Below are 25,823 nucleotides of genomic sequence, written 5' to 3' on the forward strand. Positions count from 1 at the left end.
AAGTATCAAAACAGACAAAACAACTCATGCAGCAGGCAATCAGGGTAGTGGTTACCCTTGGGAGGGGCAAGTGAAGGAAGTGCCAGTAATGTTCTGTCTTGATCTGGGTGCTGCTTATACTTATGATAGCTGCACTTTTCCACATGTATACCCTATATTGCTTTCTATTTTTCATAATGAATGAAAACTCTGCAGCCATTACTCCTTGAATCATTAAGCAACACTTAGCTACATGTTAGTTAACTAAGCAGGGTTTTATATTAAGTTTATTATCTCCATGTGTTCCTTTAAAAAGTCAATTGAAAAATACACAAAAAAAATCATTTTCTTAATTCATTTGGTAGAAGTTACTTGTTCTTCTGAGATTTCTATGGTTCTTTTTAAGTTTAAAATGCTGTAAAAAAGTGTCACTAAGAGGCATTTCTGTAAAGTATCATAATTTCCATCTCTTGCTAAAATGGAGAAATAGAATTTAGCAGCTGAGGTACTGTTTTGTCAAAATAAACCACATTTATCCAGGAGTTAAGGATTCTTTAAAGGGTGAGAGTCATACACTTTCATATATAAAGATGTAGTATCATCCTTATTTTCTGACACAAGGTTACTTCAAAGTAAAACTCTTAGCAGTTTTTCTAGAATTCTTGATTGCATTTATTTTAAAAATGCAAAACTACAAAATTAATTTTTTAAAAAAATATAGCAATGAAAAAACAGATCATAACCAAATGTGTGATTGATTTATTTTTAGAGAAAAATAAAACTCAAGTTTTTCCAATAAAGGGGAGAAATAACAATATGAGATCATGTCCTGGTTACATGTTAATTATCACATTCTATACGATGTGGATGTGATCAACATGTATTCAATGATAGTATTAATAAACATTTGAGATTTAAAAATTATACCATTTGCCAATGCTGTAAATTCATAAATGTTGAAATAAATACCCAGAAATAAGTAAATTTTAAAAATTGAAGCTTTTGACAGTGTTTATAGATCAACCCAAATGGTACATATCAATAGTACAGCCAATACATTGACATTACTGTTGGTTTCCACCTAACTTCTTCATAATATGGCTGTCTGGTGTTGCATTAGTGAAGATACTTCCTACAACCACATGGGTACCCCAGAGCCTATGACGAATCACTTTACAGCAGCCAAGATCATCCACAGAGAATCCTAAATGTCGATAGCGTTCATCTGTTTCAAAAAGAGTGTTGTTTGTATATGGTCCAAAAAACTGGAGGAAATAAAAGTTCTATTCGTTAGCAAGAAAGACAATGATGAACACATACCTATTTTAATACTCCAAATATTAAAAGTGTGACCAAACACTTCCTCTTCATCCAATAATCTTAGCAAATTACATGTTATCTAAAACACAATCTTTAAGTTTTTCATTTCTCGTCTATACTACATGTGTTACTTGATTTTGAAAAGAAATAATATATATTCCTAGCTTAAGATATAAAACATTTCATGATTATTTATGACTGAAAGCTATACCCAGAATTTAAAATATGACAACAGTGGTTTTTCCTGAAGTTTTCTCCCTTCAACTATGATTGCTGATTTGTAACTACCTATTTCATTAATGTAATAGTATTTACTAGTGAGGATGAAAAATAATAAAGACAGAAAAACTTAACTATAAGTGATGATGGCACCTCAAAGATTGTCAAAATTAAGATTAAAAAAAATGTCTTAAATGATCTATTTCTACCAAAGTTGTAAACCATTTTATAATTAAAACAAACAAACAAACAAACACTCCCACTTCAAATTAATCTGGCTTTCAAAATGTAATTACTCACTGCCAAACCAGATGATGGGTCAATAAAGTCAGCCCAATAGCCTTCAGCTCGAAGAGCATAGCAAATTTCCTTAGCGCCATTAATGAACTGCATAGAAAAAGACACAAATATCCTGGATAGCATCCTTACAAATTATTTTTCAACAAAATTTTAAATATCTTTTGCTTCAGACAGTTCAATAAGAAAATATGACTGATAAGTTAGATATAAAGCCATTTTTTACCAGTTCAAAAAATGGTTCATTTAACACTTTCATTTCCTTCAAAAAGTCTGTGTATTTTTTCTTCTAAATTTTTAGGAACAATTTCTAATCAGTTCTGTGCTACTGATTCCTGAATTTGTCATGAATTAGAAAATATAGCTGCCATTTTTATATTATAAAAATATGAATATTTTGTTTTTCCTTTCTTACCCTAATGAAAAGATATAAACCATTCATTCATTTTAATGTTTAAAAACTTACATGTCAAAGACACATTTATCCATACTCAGTCATAGATAATTTTCACTATATTCTTTGTATTTTTTGTGTATTATTATAGACCATGTAGCTCTATCACCTATTCAAAATCTTGGTTTTGCCATCCTACTCTAATTCCTATGATGTCTTTATTAGCTTTATCAGAAGTGTAAGCAGTGAAAGAGACAGTAACAAATATTAGGACCAGATTAGAGTGCTAAAAAAAAGGGGGGTGGGGGACAAACCATAAATGTTTAAAACCAAGGGCACAGTTCCACTTCTGGCCATAATAGAGTAGGGGCTGTAATACTAAAACCTATGAGGCAACGGTTTTAAATCGTGAACAGTCAGTCAGACAAAACTGTAATCTTGGACAGAAAGAAGGGCAACAAATTACGTGATCCTCATGTCTGTTTGGAACACTGTCTTCCAAGCTAAGGAGGTAGAAAGCAAGAGTTCTGGAATGTTGAAGCATCTGGAATTTGTGGGTTCGACTCACAAGGCACGATTCCTTGAGGAATCTGCCTCACAGACTGTGCCAACTGGCACCTGAGCTCAATGGTGTTACCATGGGTCGGTGCAGTGCTAGGTAATATGATTTCTGGCCCACACAGAGTACTAAGACCTCACTGAACACATCCAGCTGAGATCCCCCAAATGTTTAAGCCTGAGGAAGATGGGCCATATCCTAAAAGAAGAGTTAGCAACTTGCAGCTTAAATGCCCAACCATCCAGCTGGGTGCTTGTATATAGACAGTTTCCCTGGAAAACATCCATGTTTGTTCATGTATAGGGTCTTTAGTTCCTTTCACAATACACAGGGAGAGTTGAATAGTTGAGACCCTAAAACCTATAAAGCCTAAAAACTTATGAGGTGGCTCTTTAGCAGCAATCAGCAAACTTTTTTCTGTAAACTAAGCTAACTTTCTTGGAAAATACTGAGTGAGCAACATTAAGATAATGCTGTATTTTTGGGTTATTTTCATAATTCTTAAATCGGCAAACTGAATATGGGCTAGAAAAGTCATTAGAAAATATATTTATTTAATGAGCAGATCTGCTGTACACAAAATTCCCAGGAGAACAAAACAATGCAAATGTGGTAAAAGTTAACTAAAAGAATCCCAAATTATCACAAAGAGAACCAGTTTAAGTATTTAAGATTTATGCTCCTTGACAGAAAACACTGACATCTGGTGGAAAAAACTACAATAAACTACCGAACATAAAATATCTACTGACAGTAAATTACATTTGGTTCTAAAATAGTCACTAACACCTTTTTTTCCATAGGAAAAAAAGCTTTTAGTTATTATAAAATTAAAAATGACATTTCAAACCCTGAAATTGGTTACAAAAAACTGATAATTTTACTAGAGTCAGTATTAAATGAGACTTGGAATCCTTAACTCATTAGAAGTTAGGACCAATAATGCAATGTACATGAATGACTAATTGATAGCAATGGTAAGTATATATATTAGTAAATACTGCCTTATATGTAAATAGAAAATGAGTTACTGCCTAAATGTTAACTCTCTAAATTCATATCTCTTTAAAATTAGACAATATCATATGCCTCTCTGTAACTTCCTTATTAATTAGTGTATGATCATGACTACATGAAATTTATTAGCAAAGCTATGTGGGACATTTTAGTATGAAGTCATTATCCTAAAATTTACAAACGAAGAGAACCATACATCAATCCTAAAGAAAACAGAAAAAATTGCTAGTATTATCTTAGACGGAAATTAGTAAAAGGAATTTTTTCAATTATAGTTAGCTAAGGTGCCCAAGTGAGCTAATCTTGATCTGTCACAAGGCAAGAGTATTATCCTATCTTGCAGAATCTCCTATAACCCAACATCAAACTCTTGAGACAATTATATATTTATATTTATATGTTATATATATTTTTAAATAAGACTTTAAGTTACCACTTACCAATTCTCAGGTTGGTAAAAATGAAAAGAAACGCTAATAATATCCAGGGTGAGCTATGGTGACAGCATATATACTAGGGCAGTTTTTTTGGTGGGCAAACTGGCAGCATCTATCAAAATGTAGAAGGGGTATATCTTCTGGATTCAGCAATTTCCTATTTAGGAATCTGTAGATTAAGTGTGTGCAAAAAAGTATATGCACAAACATATTCACTGCTTACAACAGGAAAAGATAAAAATTCATAGTTGGAAATCTATGTGTAGCTATGGAAAGGTGTCACATCATCTGGCAAAAAGCAAAGGACAGGAAAAAAATGTGGGTATACAGTATGTTATTGCTGTACACAGAGTATTACTCCTTGGGTAATTTGCACTTTTTACTTGACTTGCTTTAAAAAGAGTGAGGAGTATAAAGAGTTCATTTTACTTTTTTTTTTTTTTTTGCCATTTTTACTGTATTTTCCAATTTTACAAAAACACATATATCCAAAAAATTGCAGTATTAGACAGAATCTAAGTCAAAAAAACAAAACAACCAACCACGGCATCTCACTTCTCAGATGTCAAAGTCCCTTACTACTGAAATATAGCACGTGAGCCGGGAACTACTAAAGCCTGAAGAACCCCATCATCTTACAATGTATCATAAAACTTGTCAGCACTTGAGAGAATTACCTTTTCTAAAAGCATTTCTCTTTCATTTTCTACCTCTTCGCTCCAAACAGTCATATCATTCTTAGTTTTCTGTGTTATAGTGAGAATCATTAGTTTGTTGGTGGCTCCTTCTGGAAACAGGGACTCAAAATCTATAAATAATAATTCCAGGGAGAAAGTAAGTCCTTTTTTTTTTTTTAATTAAAAAAAGCAGTATATAAAAGTACTTCCTTAGAAAAATGATTAAATCATTGTAGTACCAATAAATGCATACTGTTTTTAAAAAGGAATTTGAAGTGAACTTTTGGTTAACTTCTGCTCTTGCTGAACTGAAATATTACCATTCTGAAGAGCAGTAAGGTTACTTGTTACTGATTTTGTAATTTTTTTTTTGATTTTGTAATTTTCAAAAAAAGTTTATTAAAATTATGCATTCATTAAATTATAGCTATAATTATTACCTCAGGAGAAGAAGAACTTCAGGGAAAAAATTATTAAAAAGTCTACTATTCCTGTCTAATGGCAGCATGAGGTCAGATGTCAGGGGACATTTGAAAGACCTTACCTTGGCCATGTAATCATTTCCAGCCAGACATATTAAAATATTTAATTACAAAGTATTATAATGCCTACAGAGTACATCATTTAACATATTAGAAAATTGGTGGCATTATCTAATACACGTAGTGTAAAAATGTTTGAAGTACACTATACCTCTTCGCAGCAATTCTGGACACGTTTGGATCGCACACTCTACTTTGGCATTTTCAAAGTAAGTTTCTGCACTGCTGATTTCTTGTTCAACAGGTGCATTATTACCCTAAGAGGAATAAGAAGTATAAATAAAAGCTGGAGTTCAAATAAAATATTTGGTCTATTATAAACTTGTCTTCCTTGAGAAGTTTTTAGAAATAATCCTAGTTAACTGGCAATAGAGTAATAGTGTTATATACTCAAACTGTTCTCTATGATGAATAAAGAGGTGAAGATTTAAAAATGAACATATATTAATATTGTAATATGAATAGAAGTTGGCTAAGAAACTAAAATGCCATGACTATGTCCTACAATGTTACCTTTGATATTCTGGCATCTACTTATCCTTCCCTTGGTTCTGTAATCTGTGAAATGGGGATAATAGCACTAACTTACAAAATAACATGCTTAAATATATAGTCTCTCCTACAGGATGTGTTTAGAGGCTTTTATTCAACTAAAATTTACCGGGCACCTACTATATACATCAGACATTATAGCAAGAGCAGCCCCACAATAGTAAAAAAAATCCAGTCTTCACTCTTAGGTTTAAAAGAGCTAATAGAAGAAAAATAGCATGAACAAATAAATGTAATCCAATGTGAAAAGTTCTATAGAATTAGATAGAAAGTCTTTTCACAGTATAGATGGGGAAGAAACTTGCTTTGCTGAGGGAAATCAGAAAAAGGTTGAAATCCTATTTGAGCTACATGTGAGTTAATGTGTTTGGTTTGCAAAGAATAGGTAGAAAGGATTAGAAACTCAGGAGGAAAGAGAGTCCAGGAAGAGACAGAAACAATACAAGCACATGCAATGGTATGTACAAGGAGAATGGTACATTTAAAAACAAAAATAGGGTATGCTGTGATTAAGAGATCAAAACTATGGAAAGTCATTTATGCCACACTAAGAAATTCTGACTTTAGTCTATAAACAATGAAGAATAGCAAGATCAGATATAAAATGCTAATGCTAGTATTACTGTGCAAGCAATAGGACAGTTAATAGCTAATATTTACTGATCACAGTATATTTAAGTGTTTTAGGTACATTTTCACATTTTCTCATAGCGACTTTATGGTCACTAGGTATTATTATCCCCATCTTACTTATAAAGAAATGGGCTCAGAAATATTAAGTAGCTTTCTTAAGCCCACAAAATCAGGTAAAAGACAGAACTAACCTTTGAAATCAGATTCATCCTAGTTCCATAGTCCATCTCACTATAATGCCTCTAAGAATGGAGGAGAGATAGAGACCTTGAACTCTAGCTTTATTAGTGGGAACTGAAGGGACAACAAATAATTTAAAAGCTACTTCAAAGGTGGAAGCAATGCAATTTTGTCACTCTGTATAGGGATATGATGGAGAGAGGAGCCAAGTTTAGCAGTATGATCTTTATCTTGGGTCAGTGGGATAATGACTAAGTCACTTACGCTGCTGATAACATGGGATTAAGGACACGTTTTGAGGTGGGGGCAGGAAGGCGGAACCTAAGGATGAGACACAAAAAAATCTAGGGAATTTTAAGACGTTCAGATAATGACATTTGGCAGGCAGATAGAGTTAGGAATTATAATTTATGGAGGAAGCCAGGGAATTAAGTGACCAAGGAGTTACTCAAAGAAGAAACACATGGGAAATAACATATAATTGGTAGACAGAGAGAAGGAGCCAAGAAGACTGAGAAAGAATTATGGGAGATAAAAAGTTAGGGAAGGTCAACTGTCTCCAAATGTTAGGCTGATTTAAATCATAATAATTGTAAGGGCTGCTGCTACAAATATTATGGCTTTGATTAAAAAAAAAAATAATAAACTCAGCCTGAAACTATTTAGAAATTCAGAAAATGGTAAGGATTAGGGGTTTGATTGAAACCAGTTAGGTGAGTATATCAGTTTATTTATTTACCACTCCCCACTTCTAAAGTAAGCTCTATGACCAACACAGGGCCTGAGCTCACAGACCCCTAATCAAGAGGAGCATGTTTTACCAACTGAGCCAGCCAGGTACTCCTGCCATACCAGTTTAAAAACTCACTTAAAAAAACCCCAGAAAAACAAAACTTATTTGTAAGTCTTTCTTTTTTAGATTACTCTATCTGGAGAAGTTCAGAGATCTCAGTATTTTCTTGTTTTAAGTGCCCAGTGGAGCATAAAACTAGTTATCTGTTCCACATAAAAATTAGGATTATTGTTTATAAAAGTGAAAAAGAATCTAAATTTTTAGTAATATAGAAATTAAACTATATCTGAAATAAACAGCTATTAGACAAGATATTTTTGAAGAACTATTTACCTAAAAGAGATTGTAATCTAAAGTAAAAAAGAAGGGGTGCCTGTGTGGCTTAGTTCAGTGTCTGCCTTTAGCTCAGGTCATGATCCCAGGGATCGAGCCCCACTTTTGGCTCCATGCTCAGCAAGGAGTCTGCTTTTCCCTCTCCCTTGGCTTGTGTGTTCTCTCAAATAAAATCTTAAAAAGAAAATTATATAGCAAACATACATAGAACAATGCTAAGTTTTTAAAAGCCATATATGTTGAATATATTTTGAATTAAGATCTTTAAAAACGTTATCAAGTAATACGCTCACAGTTATCAGAAATTATTTTAGCAATAATCAGAAAACAGAATAAACGATATTAACAATTTACCTGAAATTCATTCACATACTGTGCCATCACAAACTCGTGCCTTTCACTTGATAAAGGTTCTGCTAGAACATCAGGTAAAGTTTTATGAAGTTGGCTTTTCTTTTGTGATGTAGTCCCATTGAGATGACAATCAAAACCTATGTTCCCAGGAAGCTGGAATCTCTGATCTTGAGGTCCAAATGGTCCCATAGTTTCATCAGGCCATACTGTTCGAGAACCTGAAAAGGAACAACAAAGTGAATCTATTTTCTCCAACAGTCAAATGTATGGGTGGACTAAAAGAATATTTTTTTTCTAATTAGGTATTTTTATTTTTATAAAACCAATAGATCAACGTAGCCAGTTTTCAGTTCATAGACAGGACCATTATAAGAAAAAGGATATAATAAAGTACAGTAATCCATACTATGTAATACCTGGTAGTCATTAAAAGAATATAGTAAATTTTGGAAAGAACCTAGGAAGACAGCAGAGTAGAAGGATCCTAAGCTCTCCTCTTTAATACAGAGATACCTAGATTAACAGACATATCAGTGCAACTAACCCAGGAAGTCTTTGGGTTAATCACAGAGAAGAAGCCAATCAAGATAGAAGGGGCAGAGACGCAGTTGGAAACCAAACTACCCAGTGAGACTAACCACAAACAGGAAGGACAAACACAGAAGGAAGAGGAAAAGACCCCACAGGAGGTACCCCTGACATAGGGAACTCCCCGGAGAAAGGAAGTCCCCATAACATCTGGCTTTGAAAATCAGTGTGGCTTAACTTCAAAAGTTTTTACAGTTAGTGCGTTTAGCTCTGGGAGAGCTAGAGAGTGATAGGAAACTGAGTTCCCATCCTCAAAGAGAGAGTGTGTAACTAACAATCTCACCTAGATACAGCACAGAAGCAAAAGTTTGAAAAGTGCCTGGGGTATATACATGAAGGTGATTTATTTATTTTTTTAATTAATCTCAATGTGTGCTGAAAAGAACCTGTGCTGGAGAAGCAAGGATCTGTAAGAAACTTCTCCAAGAGTATTTTCTCCATCCCATCTCAGCCTAGATACCCACACATTTGTGCATCCAACGTGAATACTCTCCATGTAGTTTGCTAACACTGTGCACCCAACCTTACATTGTCCTGTTGATTCAATCCATTCAAGCAGCCCCACTGGGCAGGAGTCCCTGCAAAGCAGCCCTGACAGTGAATACCATCACTCCACTTGCCCTGCGGAGTGGGAAGATAACCATACATGCAAGTCTGACTGCAGTACCAGCAGACTGACTTCCAGACATCTGATTTCTGATCTCTTGGCCCCACTAATCAGCAAAGACTCTCACATGATACACTTTTATGCAACTGCAGCCCCAGCTAATAGGCTGAAAAGCAGGCATCTAGACTGATTACTGATACTGCCCAACTGTAAGCCCTTCCCTGCCCCATGGGCCCTTAACAGTACAAGGACCAAACCCTGCCCACAACAAGCAAAGTGAACATTTGTAGCTGACTAGATTGAAGGCAAATGTGACTGAGCCACAATAGTACAGTGTGCAAAACTCCTATCAAAGTCACCCCTAAGGTGCCTGGTTCTGAAGAAGAGTGGAAAGTGTGCTACAGGGCACCACAGGACCTCTTCTTCATAAGGCCACTCCTTTCAAGATCAAAAGATATATCTTACTTTCCAGATAAATACAAAAAAACACAGAAACAAAATAAGGAGACAAAGGAATATGTCCTAAATGAAAGAGCAGGACAATACCATGCAAAAGAGCTAAATGAAATGGAGACAAGCAATATGCCTGATAAAGATTTCAAAGTAATGCTCATAACTATACTTACTGGACTTGACAAAAGAGTGGAGGATCTTAGTGAGAACTTCAACAAAGAGACAGAAAATACAAAAAGAACCAGTCAGAGATGAACTCAATGACTGAAATAAAAAATAAACTACAAGCAATGAATGGAACATTTGAAGAGGCAGAAGAATAGATCAGGGACTGGGAAGACAGGGTAATAGAAAGTGACCAAGCTGAACAGGAAATGAAAAAGGGAACTCAGCCATACCACAAGCATAAAAACAGTCATATTATAGAGATCCCAGAAAAGGGGGCAGAAAATTTATTTGAAGAAATAATAGCTGAAAACTTTCTAAACCTGAGGCAGGAAATACATATCCAGATATGAGATAGAGAATTTTCAGAGCAGTAAAAGAGAGCAGTCACATAAAAGGGAAATTCCATAAGGCTATTGGCTGATATCCAAACGCTGAAAAGAAAAAACCTGCAACTAAGAATATATCCAGCATGGCTGTCATTCAGAACAGAAGGAGTAATAAAGATTTCCCAGCCAAACAAGTAAAAAAGAGTTCGTCACCATTAAACTACCCTTACAAGTAACATTAAAGAGAATTCTCTGAGTGGAAAGAAATCGCCATAACAAAGAAAGAAAATTAGGAAAAAATCTTACAGGTAAATACAAAATAAAAGTAGTAGATTAATATAAAACCAGTATGGAGGTAAAAACATAAAGGCAGTAATATCAATTATATCTATAAAAATCATAGAGAATCAGAAAATAAAAGGACGTCAAGTATGATATCATTTACATAAAATGTGGAGGTGGGTAAAAACTTAGTGCTTTTAGAATGGACTCAAACATAATTGGCCATCAACTTCATACAGATTGCTACTGCTTAAGATGCTATATATGAACCTAATGGGAACCACAAATCAACTACCTATAATAGATATGCTTGGATTTCTTTCTTTTTATTTTTTCACATAAACCACCAGAGAGCAAGAGAAGGAATAGAGAACTACAAAAACAATAATAAAACAAGTAACAAATGGTACTAAGTACCCGCTAATCATTAATTACTTTGAATGTAAGTGAACTAATTTTCCAATCAAATCAGTAGGAAGTGACTGAATGGATTGAAAGGCAAGACCACCTTTATTCTGCCTTTAGAGACTTGCTTTGGACCTAAAGACACATGCAGATTTAAAGTGAAGGGATGGAAAACCATGACCATGCAAATGGAAGTGAAAGAAAGCTAGGGTAATAATACACATCAAACAAAACAGAGACTGTAAAGACAAAGAAGGACATACCTACAATAAGGGGAACAGTCCTACAAGAGAATGTAACAAACTAAATACTTTTGCACCCAACATGGGAGCACCTATATACATAAAACCATTAACAAGAAAAGGAAGACCTTGACAATAGTACAAAAGTAGAGGATGTTAACACCTACTTACGTCAATAGATAGATGAACCAGACAAAAATCAACAAAGAAACACTGTTTCGAATGACACATTACAACAGATGGAACTATATTCTGAACATTCCATTAAAAACAGAATACACATTCTTTTCAGGTGCACATGGAACATTCTCCAGGACAGATCATATGTTAGGCCACAAAACAAGTCTCAATAAATTCAAATTGACTGAAGTCGTATCATGCATCTTTTCTGACTACAAAAGTTTAAAACTGGAAATGAATCACAGAAAGAAATGTGGAAAGAACACAGATACAGGGGGCACCTGGATGGCTCACTTAGTTAAGCATCTGCCTTCTGCTCAGATCATGATTCAGGGTTCTGGGATCAAGCCCCGAGTCAGGCTCCCTCTCAGCGAGGCCTGTGCTTTTCCTTTTCCCTCTCTTCCAGCTTGTGCACTCTCTCAAATAAATTAAATCTTTGAAAAAACAAAAACCACACAAATACAATCAGGCTAAATAACATGTTATTAAACCTTGAATGCACCTACCAAGGTATCAAAGAGGAAATAAAATATATAAGGGGACAAATAAAAATGAAAACATAATGGTCCAGAATCTCTGCAATGTGGTAATAGCTCTTAAATATTATAGCAATATAGGCATAACTAAAGCAGCAAGAAAGATCTCTAGTAAACAGCCTAACCTTATTATCTAAAGGAGCTAAAAAAAAAACCCCCCAAAACCCCCCCAAAAAAACATGCAAAAACAAGAGAAAAGGAAATAATGAAGATTAGTGCAGAAATAATTAAAATGGAGAACCATCCAAAAGACAACCCACAACTGGTCAATGAAACCATGACCCAGTTCCTTGAAAAGCTCAACAAAATTGAACTACCTTTAGACTGATTCACCAAAAGAGAGAAAACTAAAAACCATAAATAAAAAGAGAAATAACTGACATCACAAATATACCAAAGATAGTTAGAAAATATTATGTAAAATTATATGCCAACGAAGAACATAACAGAAATGAACAAATTCCTAGAAAGCTAAAACTTTCCAAAACTGAATCATGAATAGAAAGTTTAAACAGACTAATTGCCAGCAATGACACTGAATAAGTAGTCAAAAAATTCCTAACACAAAGTCTAGGATCAGGTATCTTACACCCGTGATTTCTACCAAACATATGAAGAAGAGTTACTATATATTGTTCTTGAAAATTACAAAATACAGACCATGAAAGCAGCTTGCAAATTCATTCCAGCAGGCCAAGATTACCCTGTTACCAAAACCAGCTGAAGATACTAAAAATAAAAAGGTATGCACCAAAATCTCAGATGAAAATAGATGGGAAGATCCTGAACAAAGTACTATCAAAACAAATACAAATATATAGTAAGGAAATCATTCACAGGGCACCTGGGTGGCTGAGCTGGTTAAAAGCACCTTACTCTCAATTTTGGCTCAGATCAGGATCTTAGGGTCATGAGATTAGGCCCTGAACTGGGCTCCACATTGAATAAGGAGACTGCTTAAGATTCTTCCTTGGGGCACCTGGGTGGCTCAGTCAGTTAAGGTCTGCCTTTGGCTTAAGTCATGATCTTGGGGTCCTCGGATTTTGCCCCCTGGCTGACTCCCTCCTGCTCGGTGGGGAGTCTACTTCTGCCTCTCCCTGTCTCTCTTCCCTTCAATCCCCCAATCCATTTATGTGCTCTTAATAAAATCTTAAAAAAAAAAAATTCTTTCTCTCCCTCTCCCTGCATACACACACTTGCTCTCGAATAAATAAATCTAAAAAAAAAAAAAAAATCACTCAAAATGATCAAGTGTGATTTATTCTAGGTATACAAGGGTGGTTCCGTACATGCAAAAAGTGTTATTAAGTGATATTGTCACTTTAAGGACAAAAACCATATGATCATTTGAACAGACACAAAATAGCATTTGAAAGAGTACATCATCATTCACCAAGAAAAAACTCTCAACAAAGTATGATAAAGGTTAAATGTCAAAAGTCCACAGCTAACTTCATTCTCCTCTCCATGGTGAAAAGCAGAGCTTTCGCTCTAAGATCAAGAATAAGATAAAGATGTCCACTCTTACCAGTTTCCTTCAACATTGTACTGCAAGACCCAGTCAGGGAAATCAGGCCAAAAAAAAAAAAAAAAAAAGAAAGAAATACAAGGCAACCAAACTAGTAAAGAGGATGTAAGATTTCCAGTATGTGTAGCTGAAATAAACCATATACAGAAAACTCTAAAAACTCTCTACCAAAAAGTACTAGAATTGATAACTGAATTCAGTAACGTTGCAGAATAGAGATTATTGGTAAATCTATTGTATTTCTGTATACTAATGAAGTGGCAGAAATAGAAATTAAGAAACAATCCCATTTACAATTGCACCAAAAAGATAAAACACCTAGGATTAAACTTAACCAAGGAGGTGAGAGATTTGTACTCTGAAAACCATAAAACACTGATGAAAAAACTGAGGATGCAAAAAAATAAATGGAAAGATATGTGCATGAACTGGCACAATTGCTACCGTAAAAATTTCCCTATTACCCAAAGCAATCCACAGATTTAATGCAATCTTCATTAAACTACCAACAAATTTTCAGACTACTAAAAAACAAAAACCAAAAAACAAAACAAAACAAACACCCTAAAATCTGTATGGAACCAAAAAGAATCTATATAGAAAAAGCAATGTTCACAAAAAAGTACAAAGCTCAAGACAGCACAATCTTGTAAGTCAAGATATACTACAAAGCTGCAGTAATCAAGACAGTATGGCACCGGCAACAACAACAAAAAGGAGACACGCAGATCAGTGCAACAGTAGAGCCAAAATTAACTCACGCTTACATGGTCAAATAACCTATGACAAAGCAGGCGAGATTATACAATGGGGAAAAGACAGGATCTTCAGCAAATGGTGCTGGAAAAGTGGACAGCTACAGGCAAAAGAATGAAACCAGACCACTTTCCTACACCACACACAGAAACAAACTCTAAATGGATTGAAGACCTAAACAGAGACCTGAAACCATAAAAGTCCTGGAAGAAAACAGGCACTAACGTCCCTGACATCAGTTGTAGAAGCGTTTTTCTAGATACGTGTTCTAAGGGAAACCGAAGGAAAACTGAACTACTGTCACTATACCAAAATAAAAGGCTTTGCACAGAAACAACCCAGGAACAAAGCAAAAAAGACAGCCTACTGAATGGAAGAAGACATTTGCAAATAACATCCAATAAAAGCTTAATATCCAAAACACATAAAGAACTTCAACAACTCAACACCAAGAAATTTCAAGTGAAACAATTAAAAATGGGCAGAGGACCTGCAGACATTTTCCCACAGACCCACGCAGACGGGCAACAGACGCATGAGAAGAGGCTCAACATCACTCATCATCAGGGAAAGTCCAATGCAAACCACAGGGAGAACCACGTTATACCTGTCAGAATGGCTAAAGTCAGCAACACAAGAAATAACAGGTGTTGACAAAGATGTGGAGAAAGGGAACCTTCATGCAGTGTTGGTGGGAATGCAAACTTGAGTAGCCACCGTGGCAAACACTATAGATGTTCCTCAAAAAATAAAACATAGAATTACCAAATGATCCAGTCATTCTGCTGGGTAGTTCCCTCTCCCCTACCAAACCCTAATTCAAAAAGATATTTACACCCTTATGTTTACTGAACATTATTTATAACAGCCAGATATGGAAGCAGCCCGAGTGTTCATCCATAGATGAATGGTTTAAAAAAAAAAAAAAAAAAAGGTATAAAACTTCTGGTTTTTCCATTGATATTTCTTTCAGAGCACGCAACATTGCCACAGTCACATTATACCAAAAGGGACAATGGTGATCTCGAGGGCTACTCATTTGATCTTGAACAGTAACTGCAAGCATTCTTGACATACATTTATTAAAACAGGTACCAGCACGTCCTTCGCTAGTTACAATCACTGCTTGTTATTACCATATAAACACAAGAGTAATGGAATAGTTTTAAAATTTGGTACTCGTATTTCTCAAACCCCATACCTTTGTTTGTTAAGTCATCAGCCCCAATATATGTGCACTCTGACTGAATTAATAAAGTCTGAGTTCTTATTCTGATGCCCTGTATGTCTGCTCCAATTCATAGAGCTTACTACATGTCTAGTCTTTGGAGGAGACAAAACTTGAGCTGGCCCATGAGGGGCAGGTCAGATCTGAATAGTGAGAATAGTGGGGGCTTGGGAAGAAATGGCCATTATTTACTGATTGTATTTGGTACATATTGTGTGATACTTGGAGAAAAGGGACTTACCAGCCCTTAATTCAAATCTAAGCTTTTTATCACTTATTTTTTCCTTGCCCTATCTCCTCTCTTCCACCTTTTTCCTTGCATTGTGAGATCTAGCGGGCTTTCTGTCAAAAGGACAAATGCCTCCTCTGACTATAACTTCTTAATAGTTGTGTATAATGAAAACTGTAAACTTTTTTAAATAAAATGTGTATATACCTTGGCAAAAAATTAAAAAAAAAATAAAAAAGTCATATAGTATTTTTTTGTTTATTATTTACTAAGATTGAGGAATGAAGAGTGGAAATAGATATATTACATGTTTTAGGGAGGATTTTCGGAGAGAGTTCAGCCCGTGCCTCCTCAGCTTGTGACATCAAGCACTCTGGAGCCCTCCTTTGTGTTGACTGTTGTACTCACAGGGATGAGATTGTTAAGGTCAGGAGAAACGATCTGGAGGTAAGGATGATTTGTGAACACAAATATACCTGACAGACAAGGTAGAGAAGCATTCCAAGTAAAGGAGAGCAGAAATGCCAAGGAAAAGCTCTGAGGTATGAACAATTAAGTTGGGAATGCAACCACAGAGGGTAGCCTGAAGGCGATTAGATGATTCCCCAAAAGGTCAGCAGGAGACAGATGTAGGGGGCCTTATGCACCATGCTGGTGATTAGGATGTCATCATTTAGAGTGGTGATTCCTAAAGAAGTTCTGTAAGGAGTCGGGAAAATCAGTGGGTTAAATTCTGATCCTACACTCAGTAATGGAGTTTGAGGGATTCAGGTTGGTCGAGTGAACTCCACCCCCCCTTCCGTGGTATCTCACCCCCCCTTCCGTGGTGTCTCCTCAATCCTGACTATTCTCTGGGTTCTGGATTCCCACCTCCACTCCCAGCTGGATATTCCCATTTGAATATTGGCCACCACTTCCACTTCAGCACTTTGAGAGTCTATAGGGCTGTAACCCACCAACAGGTACTTGGTAATGAGAGGATCAGGAGAGGCATTAGACTCTCTGGCCAGGACTCTGGTGTTCCACTCCTGGCTGTCACTCCCTGTCCTATGACTGACCACATCCTCTGACCTCTCTTAGCTTCAGGTTTCCTATCTGTGCAGTGGAAATGCTGCTGGTTTCATGAGGTGATATGAAGACTAAATGAATTATTACATGGAAAGGACTTAGACAAGGGCTGGGCACATAGTAAGCGCCATTACCATTACTACTATGATGCTATTATTCATCCAGGCTGAAAACTGCTACAGATTGGGAGGATACGGAAGCAGAGCAAGGGAATAAAAGCCACCAACATCTTTAAAATGGACTTTTGGAATACTTAGCTCCTGTTTAACAGCGACTGTCCTAATCCAGGTCTCTCTTGCCTTTGCCCCTGAGTACAGTAGCAGGGCGCTGGGACTTCTCTCCTGCACTTCTGCCCTGTGCCAGCAGATCTCTCTCTTCAAAAATGGTCAAACAAGTCTTTAATAACTATCATATTTATGAATTCATTTTCACAGCCATCAGAATGGCTAGAATGAAAAAGATAAGAGTGGAAAGGATGTGGAGGCAGAGAACCCTTGTGGTCTGTTGATTGGGAATGTCAATTGGTGCAGAATATGGAAAACAGTATGGAGGTTCCTCAAAAAATTAAGAGAGAAATGCCAGACGATCCAGAAATTTGACTGTTAGGTAGTTCCGCAATGAAAATAAAGTGGTAATTTAAAAACATATGTACCCTGTGTTTACTGCATCATTTACGATAGCCAAGATAGGAAAGCAACCTAAGTGTCTATTGATAGTTGGAGGAATAAAGAACATGTGTAGTATGCGCTCATACACAGTGGATTGTTGGTCATAAAGAATGAAATCTTGCCCTTTGCAATAAATAGATGGACCTGGAGAATATTATGTTCAGTTAAATATGTCAGAAAAGGACAAATACGAAATGATTTCACTTATAAATGGGGAACAGAGGGACATCTGCGTGGCTCAGTGATTGTCCGTCTGCCTTTGGCTCAGGTTGTGATCCCAGGGTCCTAGGATCGAGCATTGGGCTCCCTGCAGAAAGCCTGCTTCTCTCTTTGCCTGTACTTTGCCCTTCTCTCTCTGTCTCTGTCATGAATAAGTAAAATCTTAAAAAATAAATAAAAAAAATAAACATGGAACATAAATGACCAAGCAAACAAGCAAAAAAGACAAAAGAGAGTCATAGATAGAGAGAACAAACTGATAATTGTCATCTGGAAAGGGAGGGGTGAGATAGGCAAAGTAGGGAAGTGGTTTAAAACATACAAACTTCCAGTTATAAGTACGCAACAGGTATTAAAAATACAGCATAAGGAATATAGTCAATAGTCCTGTAGTAAGGCTGCATAGTGACAGATGCACCCTTTTATTACTTATCCTGGTGTGAACTATGCAATATATATATGATTGTTGAATTATCATAATGTATGCTTGAAACTATTCACACTCAACTATTCTTCAGTAACATAGGTAGTATTTCCTTGACAAAGGCTATAGAAACAGTTTTCTAGATACTTCTGCTCACCAATAGAAAGAAAAGCAAAATTAAACTATTAGGACTACACCAAAATAAAACATTTTTGCACAGTGAAGGAAACAATTACAAAAACAAAAAAAGGGCAACCTACTAAATGGAAAAAGATATTTTCAAATGATGTATCTGATACATCATTTATAGTTCTAAATATTAATATCCAAAGTATATAAATAACTTAACATGGAACCAAACCAAGCAAAAAACCTATTAAAAATGGATGGAAAGGGACACCTGGGTGCCTCAATGGTTGAGCGTCTGCCTTCAGCCCAGGGCCTGATCCTGGAGTCCTGGGATAGAGTCCCGCATTGGGCTCCCTGCATGGAGCCTGCTTCTCCCTCCTCCTGTGTCTCTGCCTCTCTCTGTTTCGCTCATGAATAAATAAAATCTTTTTAAAAAATTAAAAAAATTATTAAAAATGGATGGAGAGCTTAAAGAGACTTATTTGTAAGGAAAATATATAGCTGGTACACACATTAAACAATGCTCAATATCACTAATCATCAGGGAAAAGAAATCAAAACCACAACGAGAGATCACCTTATAACTGTTGGAATAGAACAAATATAAGAAATACAAGTGTTGGCAAGAATGTGGAGAAAAAGATTCTCTCCTGCACTGTTGGTGGAAATGCAAACTGGTGCAGACACTTTGCACAACAGTATGGAGATTTCTTAGAAAATTAAAAACAAAGTTATCAAATGATTCAATAATTGAATACTGGATATTTACCCAAAGAAAAAGGAAAACACACAACAAAAGATATATACACCCTTATATTTAACAAAGCATTATTTATAATAGCCAAGATATGGAAGTAATCCAAATATTCATACAGAAATGAAGGGATAAAGATTTGGTATATGTACACAATGGAGTATTACTCAACCATAAAAAAATAATGAAATCTTGCCATTTGTAGCAACATGGATGGATACAGAGGATATAAAAGTGACATAAGTCAGAGAAAGACAAATATCAAATGACTACACTCATAAAGAATTTAAGGAAAAAAAAAAGGGACAAAAACAGTCTTTACTACAGAGAATAAACTGGTGGTCGCCAAAAGGGAGATGGGTGTTTTGCAACAAATATAAGTAAATTACGGTAACTTTTACTTACATATATCTGGCGGTGCAGTGGCCACATGAGACTCATCAGAACCTGAAGATCCTGCTGTTGAAAAGGCTTTGGGACTGACAACCCTTTTAACTAAAGAGCAAAATCCTGGGACATAGGAAACCAGTCTGGCTCTATTACAGAGCACCTAAAAATAAGACAAAAATTAAAATTATTTGTTCTGCATATACGTTATTTTTAACATAGACAATCTCTGGCAAACCCTCACACTGCAAAGAATCTTTTAAAACCAAGTTTTATCCTATTATGGAGCAACTACCATATGACAAGGATTATATATATAATTTTAAAAACATATCTATTAAACAAACAAGTAATAAATTACTTTGTGGAAAAGTGTATGGCCTTTCTGATAAAGGCTAGAATCGAGAGTGCCACACTAGAGAGAATAGGAACCTCTAAAAGTTGCCCTATTCAGGAACAACACTAAAAAGGTAGTACAAGTAAGACTTTTTTATTGTTAAGGAATCTTCAACACTTTTAGTACATAGATTTGTGGTAAATATTTTGCTATGTTCACTTCCTGGACTCTGAGGTCACGGACTATAGATGAATGTGTAAACATCTTTCATGAACAAATTTCTAGCAAAATACTTGGGTCAAAATAATTTTTTTTATTGTATTTTATACCGATTTATCCATTTGAGAGAGAGAAAAATCTCCAGCAGACTTGCCCCGCTGAGCGCACAGCTGGGCTCAATCTCAAGACCCTGAGATCATGACCTGAAGAAAATCAAGAGTCTAAAGCTTAGCTGACTGAGGCACTCAGGTGCCCTATGTCAGTGTAATAATTTAATACAGGGGTTGGCGAACTATAGCTGAATACATCCTATTTTGGTAAGTAAAGTTTTAGCCTAATATTGTCACACATACTTATGTACTGTTTGTGGCTGCTCTCATGCGGCTGCTCTCATGCCATAATGCCAGAATTAAGTAGTTGTATAGAGACTATATGGCACAGAAAGCCTAAAATATTTACTTATCCGACCCTTTACATTAAAAAACAAAAATGCCAAAAAAAAAAAAACAAAAAAAAAAAACAAAAATGCCGACTGAGTGTAGTAAAAAATATGTAAGAATACTATATTATCTGTGAAATACTATTAAATGATTTGAACAATTAAGAGCTCGAGAGAACAGGAAAAGAAGTTTCATAGAGAACACAAGGTTTTGAAGAAATAGAAATTTGTGGAGGAAAAGGGCATTTCAATGAGCAACTTTCAGAAACAGATGTATAGTCATAAAAGGTATATTCAAAAGAGAGAAATTTAGTAAGGTTAGGTATTTAAGGGATTGCGGTAAAAAACAGACTTGGGGGGATCCCTGGGTGGCTCAGCGGTTTCGCGTCTGCGTTTGGCCCAGGGCGCGATCCTGGAGTCCGGGGATCGAGTCCCACGTCGGGCTCCCGGCATGGGCCTGCTTACCCCTCCTCCTGTGTCTCTGCCTCTCTCTCTATGTCTAGCATGAATAAATAAATCTTTAAAAAAAAAAAAAAAAAAAAACCGGCTTGGAAGTTAAGTTGTGGGTAATCATAAAAGGCTTTATATTTGACACAGTAAAGGGTTTGTTAACAGCAATTCAATAAATCAGAATCCTGATCTGGAGGCAGGGAATAGAATAAACTGACAAAAATAAGGAATGTTTTTAGGAATGTATCACTCAGTGCAGGATGGACTGGAATAGGATTTAAGAATAGACTGGAGTGGTACGAAAATTAGTTACCAGGGTGTGGAAAGACTCTAGCCATTTGATAACTTCAGAATCAGTCTTTTCCCCTTTCACAGAGTACTCTGAATTCCAACCCAGGTGTTCTTTTTTTTTCATCCTAAGTACAAGAGAACATCCTAACTTGTTTTACCTCTCTAGCATAATTTATTAACTTTACCTTCCTTTCTTTTTCAATTCTTTAGTCTCACATAAAAAAAACCCCACAACACTTCTCATATTTCTCTGCCTTCTTTTATACTGCCTTATGAGTTCTTCTGCTAGAATGCCCCTTTCCCTCTCCTTCTAGGTCTAGCAAATTTCAACTCTGTCTTCAATAACTGGATAAACAGAACTTCCTTAATGTATCTCCAAAGAAGGCAGGTCTCCTGAGCATTCTGGCCATCTGAAAATTTCAGCATCCTTCCTTGGGTCAGGACCCAACCTCCCCAGAGAGATAAATATAATAATTATTAGATTTTAACTTACTAGACAAACTCAGACTTTGGGTGTTTCTACAATTTACCTCTACAAATAAGACATTTAAGAGAATAATGGCTCATGATCTTAAAGGCAATATAAAATTTTAAACTCCGAAAATATTTTGGGCAAAGCCTTAAAAATAACCCTCAATAAGACATTATCTGAAGGGGGCAATATTAAATAGTAAATAATCAATAGATGTTAATTACTATGGGACAGATGCTATGCTAAGTGCTTTACATGCACTCTTTTACTTATTCCCACACTTCCATATACTATTAACATTAAAGTATGATTATCAAGCTATTATTTGTGATTACTTCATAAGCAAAAAAGGAAAAGAAAGATAATCCAAATTATTTTAGCAACTGCCTAATATTATTAAGGATTATGATTATTTTAGCCTGGGAGCGCCAAGGCCACTAACTCGTACTTTGGAATTTTTCCTTGATGGTAAAGCATTTAACAAAAGTCATAATAAAATGTGAGTTTTGTTGCCAATCTAAGACAATCTAATCACCAAGTTTCATGTTAATTTTATTTACCAAGTTTCATTTTAACAGCTAAATAAGCCAGTATCTAATTTATCCACTGAAAAGAATAGCTGACAACAGTGTTGATGTCTTTCAAGTTTTCCTTTTAACCTATAGGACAAATTCTTACCTGGCAGATTTTATGACATTGGGTTGGCTGGTAAATATAACTAAAAGTGATAAATATAACTAAAAGTGACAACCAATAAATGACTCAAAAATTAGAGAACAGCCTGTTTATCTCAGTATGAGGATAAGCGTGATTTTGTATATGACTACTTCAAAACCTAAGATTCTAGACTTGGGAAGAAGACAGGTTATTAAAATATAACTTTAAAGTCCTTAGTATAAGGAGAAATGTCTTTTTGACACTCTTTTAGGACTAAGTCCCGTTTTGGGTTATGTGAGCAGAAAACAGGCTCTATAACAAAGACTGAAAGCTTATTATTAAGAAATTCATCCACATTCTAGGAAATTCATCCATACCTATCTTCAGACATTTTTGTGTGGTCCACACAAAAGAAATTTGAGTGGGATGTTATAAGAAATCCTAAGAAATTTGTGTCGGATATAAATATTGAAAAATCACAGATTTCACCGAAAAAGTCCAAATTTTCAGCTATTCTTGAAAACTCAGAAGAGCTCACAGCATTGGATTCATATTCCCAAATGGCTTAAATAACAAATCGTTGTAGCTAAAGAAAGGCTCCTCCTGTTGCCGGATCACAAATGAAAATTGCAGTTTGTCAAAGTTCCCACCAAGGCATCTTGATTTACTGGTCCAGCTTTCAAAGCGGAGACATTTATGACTCTTGCTACCTATGTTACCTACAATGTGGAAGACACACATACTTGCATTCAGTGTTTACAACGCAAACACAAATTTTCAAAAGTATATTTGAATACTGAAACTTTATCGGAACTTCTAACAATAAAAGGATCTATGAAAGCACCTTAGGAAACAGTCACCTTGCTGAGCTAATCCGTTTAAATGAAAACAAAGCCAAGTTAAACATTCGCATTCTATTCTAATTAATGTCTGTTTTGAGAACACCTCAGGCTTCTTTTACAACATTCCCTTCCTGTGCTTTTAAGTAGAAAGTCACCTTAGAGTGGGTCCAAGACAGTGGTCCACGTTTATGACCTGGCCCTGCACTCACATCACTAGACACTCAACCTACCACGTTCCCTTAGGGGAATACTACCCTGGCTAAAGGCTGCCATCTGTATCCTCCTCACACGGCTCTGATCAAAGGACCACAGCTTTACCAAAGAATCGAATCTAAACCCTGAGCGTGACATGCAAGGTTCCCTGGTCCCAACCTCACTTCCCGCTCTTCCGCGTTGCGCAAGGCGGAAGGGTCTTCTGGAGTTTTTGAAACGGAGGGGAGAGGGACTCTGAAGACCAATCCCCCGCTGTTCCATTAAAATCGCCAATTACCGGGCGGCCCGGGCGGCTCAGCGGTTGAGCCTCTGCCTTCGGGCCAGGGCGTGACCCCGAGGTCCCGAGTCCCGCCGCGTGGGGCTCCCTGCAGGGAGCCTGCTTCTCTCTCGGCCTGTGTCTCTCATGAATAAATAAATTAAATTAAATTAAAATCTCCAATTATCTGGATCCCAGCGTCTTCTCGGAACTCCGATGAAGTGCTTCTGCGATCGCCTTGGCCCGGAGCTCCGCGGTGAGCTGCATCCCACCGCACGGCCGCCGCCCACCGGGACTCCCGGGCTACGGGCCCGCCTCCCTGGCGCCCGTCCTGCAGGGTGCGGGAGGTCCCGCTATCCCGGGACGGCTACAAAAACCTTCCCGTGTAGCTAACCCGGGTAATTAAAAAAAAAAAAAAAAAAAGCTTAAAGGCAGATTCCGAGTACCCACTGACTACTGTCTTCTGAAAACGTTGCAAGGATCCGGGCACTGGCTTCGTGTCCAAACACGGACTCGCAGGCGCGGGGACCCGGGACCGACGAAAACGTCCGTGTTCGAACCACCCTCGGGGCGCGCCGCGCTGTCCACACCCGCCCCTCCCCCCGCTGCCCGCGACACTTCTCACACAGCGCGTCCGAGCGCGAGAAACAGGCCGCCGAGGCCGCCGTCCCGAAACCCACTTGCCAACCACGGCGGCGTGTACTCACGGTGGCCATTTCCGGCGGGGAGGGCGGACGCCGGCGATCGTCCCTTCCGTGAAGCTCTACCCCTGGGGGACCGACAAAACACAGCAGCCTGGTGACCCACCCGGCGCCAGCTCCGGGGCGCGCCGCCGCCCCGCCCCGACGCCCGCGCGCTCCCCGGAAGTGCGCCCCGCCCCCAAGCCCACCCCCGCAGGGCCCCGCCCCCGACGCCCCCGCGCTCCCCGGAAGGGCGCCCCCCCCCGCAGAACCCCGCCCCCGACGCCGCAGCGCTCCCCGGAAGTGCACCCCCAGCAAGACCCCGCCCCCGACGCCCGAGCGCTCCCCGGAAGTCTGCCCCCCGCGTCCCGCAGGGCCCCGCCCCCGACGCCCGAGCGCTCCCGGAAGTGCGCCCTCCCCCGCGCCCCGCAGGGCCCGCCCCCGACGTCCGAGCGCTCCCGGAAGTCCGTCCAGCCCCCAAGCAGGGCTCCACCCCCGAGCTCCCCGGAAGTGCGCGCCCTCCCACAGGGCCCCGCCCCCGACGCCCGAGCGCTCCCCGGAAGTGCGCCCCACCCCCAACGCCCCCGCAGGGCCCCGCCCCCAAGTCCCCCCTCCCCCCCCCGCTCCCGCGAGCAGCTGGGGCCCGGTGACGGCGGGGAAGCAGGAGTCCGTGCCGGCCCGGGACACGGTCCTCAGGGCCGGCGGCTCCACAGCAGCTCCGGACGAGCGCTGGGCCGGGGCTGACGGGGACAGCCTAGCCACAGGGAGCCTGTCGGGGCAGGGGCCATACCGAGCGCGGTGGCCCCCAGACGGGCGCATTCGGAGGGTCCGACACGGTGGAAGCCGCCGCCGCCGCCAGCCGTCCCGGGCCCGCACTGGCTCCGCCGTCAAAATGGCGGCCGCGACGGCAGCGCGGCGAGCGCCTACGCCGGCGGCGACCAGGCCGGAGCAGCGGCTTCCGCACACATCGATGCGGAGGAGCGTCGGCGGGATGATGCGCACGCGCAGGCGCACACCGGGGCCGCCGCCGTGGGCGTCGTGGGTGGACGCGCCCCCCCCCCCCCCCCCCGGCCGGCGCGAGGCTCCGGGTGCTCCGCGTCGGTCCCCGGGGCCGGGTGAGAGGCCTCGCGTCGTGCTGCCGCCGGAGGACGCGGGCTCCCGCCGGTCGGGGCGCGGTTGTCAGCCCGCGAGCCGCTGGGCTCGAGCCCGGACGAGCTTCCTGCGCGTCCCGGGCCCTGGGCGGCTCCGTGGCCGGCGCTCACGGCCGCACGGGCAGCTGGACCCGCTCCTCAGGTTCTGACTGAAGTCCATACTTATTTTATTATTTTATCTTACTTTAGGATTTTATTCATTTATTCCTGAGAGGCACGGAGGGAGGCCGAGACGCCGGCGCCCCGCGGGGAGCCCGTCGACCCCGTGACCCGGGTCACGCCCTGGGCCGCAGGCGGCGCTCACCGCTGGGCCCCCGGCACCCTTGAACTTTTTTTTTTTTTAATTTTTAAAA

The 25,823-nt window shown here is 38.8% G+C and overlaps 1 protein-coding gene across 2 annotated transcripts; it reads right to left on the minus strand.

Annotated features, from left to right (window-relative positions):
* Positions 1-715: 715 nt before the first annotated feature.
* On the minus strand, positions 716-25,342 carry MMADHC (metabolism of cobalamin associated D). Of its 2 annotated transcripts, none has more exons than XM_072789167.1 (8): positions 25,110-25,342; positions 24,347-24,408; positions 19,482-19,626; positions 8,287-8,504; positions 5,593-5,698; positions 4,900-5,030; positions 1,819-1,905; positions 716-1,244 (listed from the first exon to the last, which is right to left on the minus strand). In XM_072789167.1, exons 2-8 carry the CDS (start codon positions 24,353-24,355, stop codon positions 1,044-1,046), a joined length of 897 nt encoding a protein of 298 aa, XP_072645268.1. In that variant the 5' UTR covers positions 24,356-24,408; positions 25,110-25,342; the 3' UTR covers positions 716-1,043. The 2 variants fall into 2 exon arrangements, with proteins under 2 accessions (XP_072645268.1, XP_072645267.1); XM_072789166.1 differs by lacking the exons at positions 24,347-24,408; positions 25,110-25,342 and adding exons at positions 21,222-21,324; positions 22,706-22,734.
* Between the last annotated feature and the right edge of the window lie 481 nt (positions 25,343-25,823).

The sequence above is a fragment of the Canis lupus genome, chromosome 20, assembly GCF_048164855.1.
Source record: "Canis lupus baileyi chromosome 20, mCanLup2.hap1, whole genome shotgun sequence".
Classification (NCBI taxonomy): domain Eukaryota; kingdom Metazoa; phylum Chordata; class Mammalia; order Carnivora; family Canidae; genus Canis; species Canis lupus.

What these genes read in the sequence shown, in the direction of transcription:
- MMADHC (XM_072789166.1), bottom strand. An exon ending in CACTGCACCGCCAGATATAT is followed by an intron (nt 8,505 to 19,481) that starts GTAAGTAAAAGT and finishes GTTCCTTTTCAG; the next exon opens with GTTCTCGAACAGTATGGCCT. An exon ending in ACCCATCATCTGGTTTGGCA is followed by an intron (nt 1,245 to 1,818) that starts GTGAGTAATTAC and finishes TATTTCCTCCAG; the next exon opens with TTTTTTGGACCATATACAAA.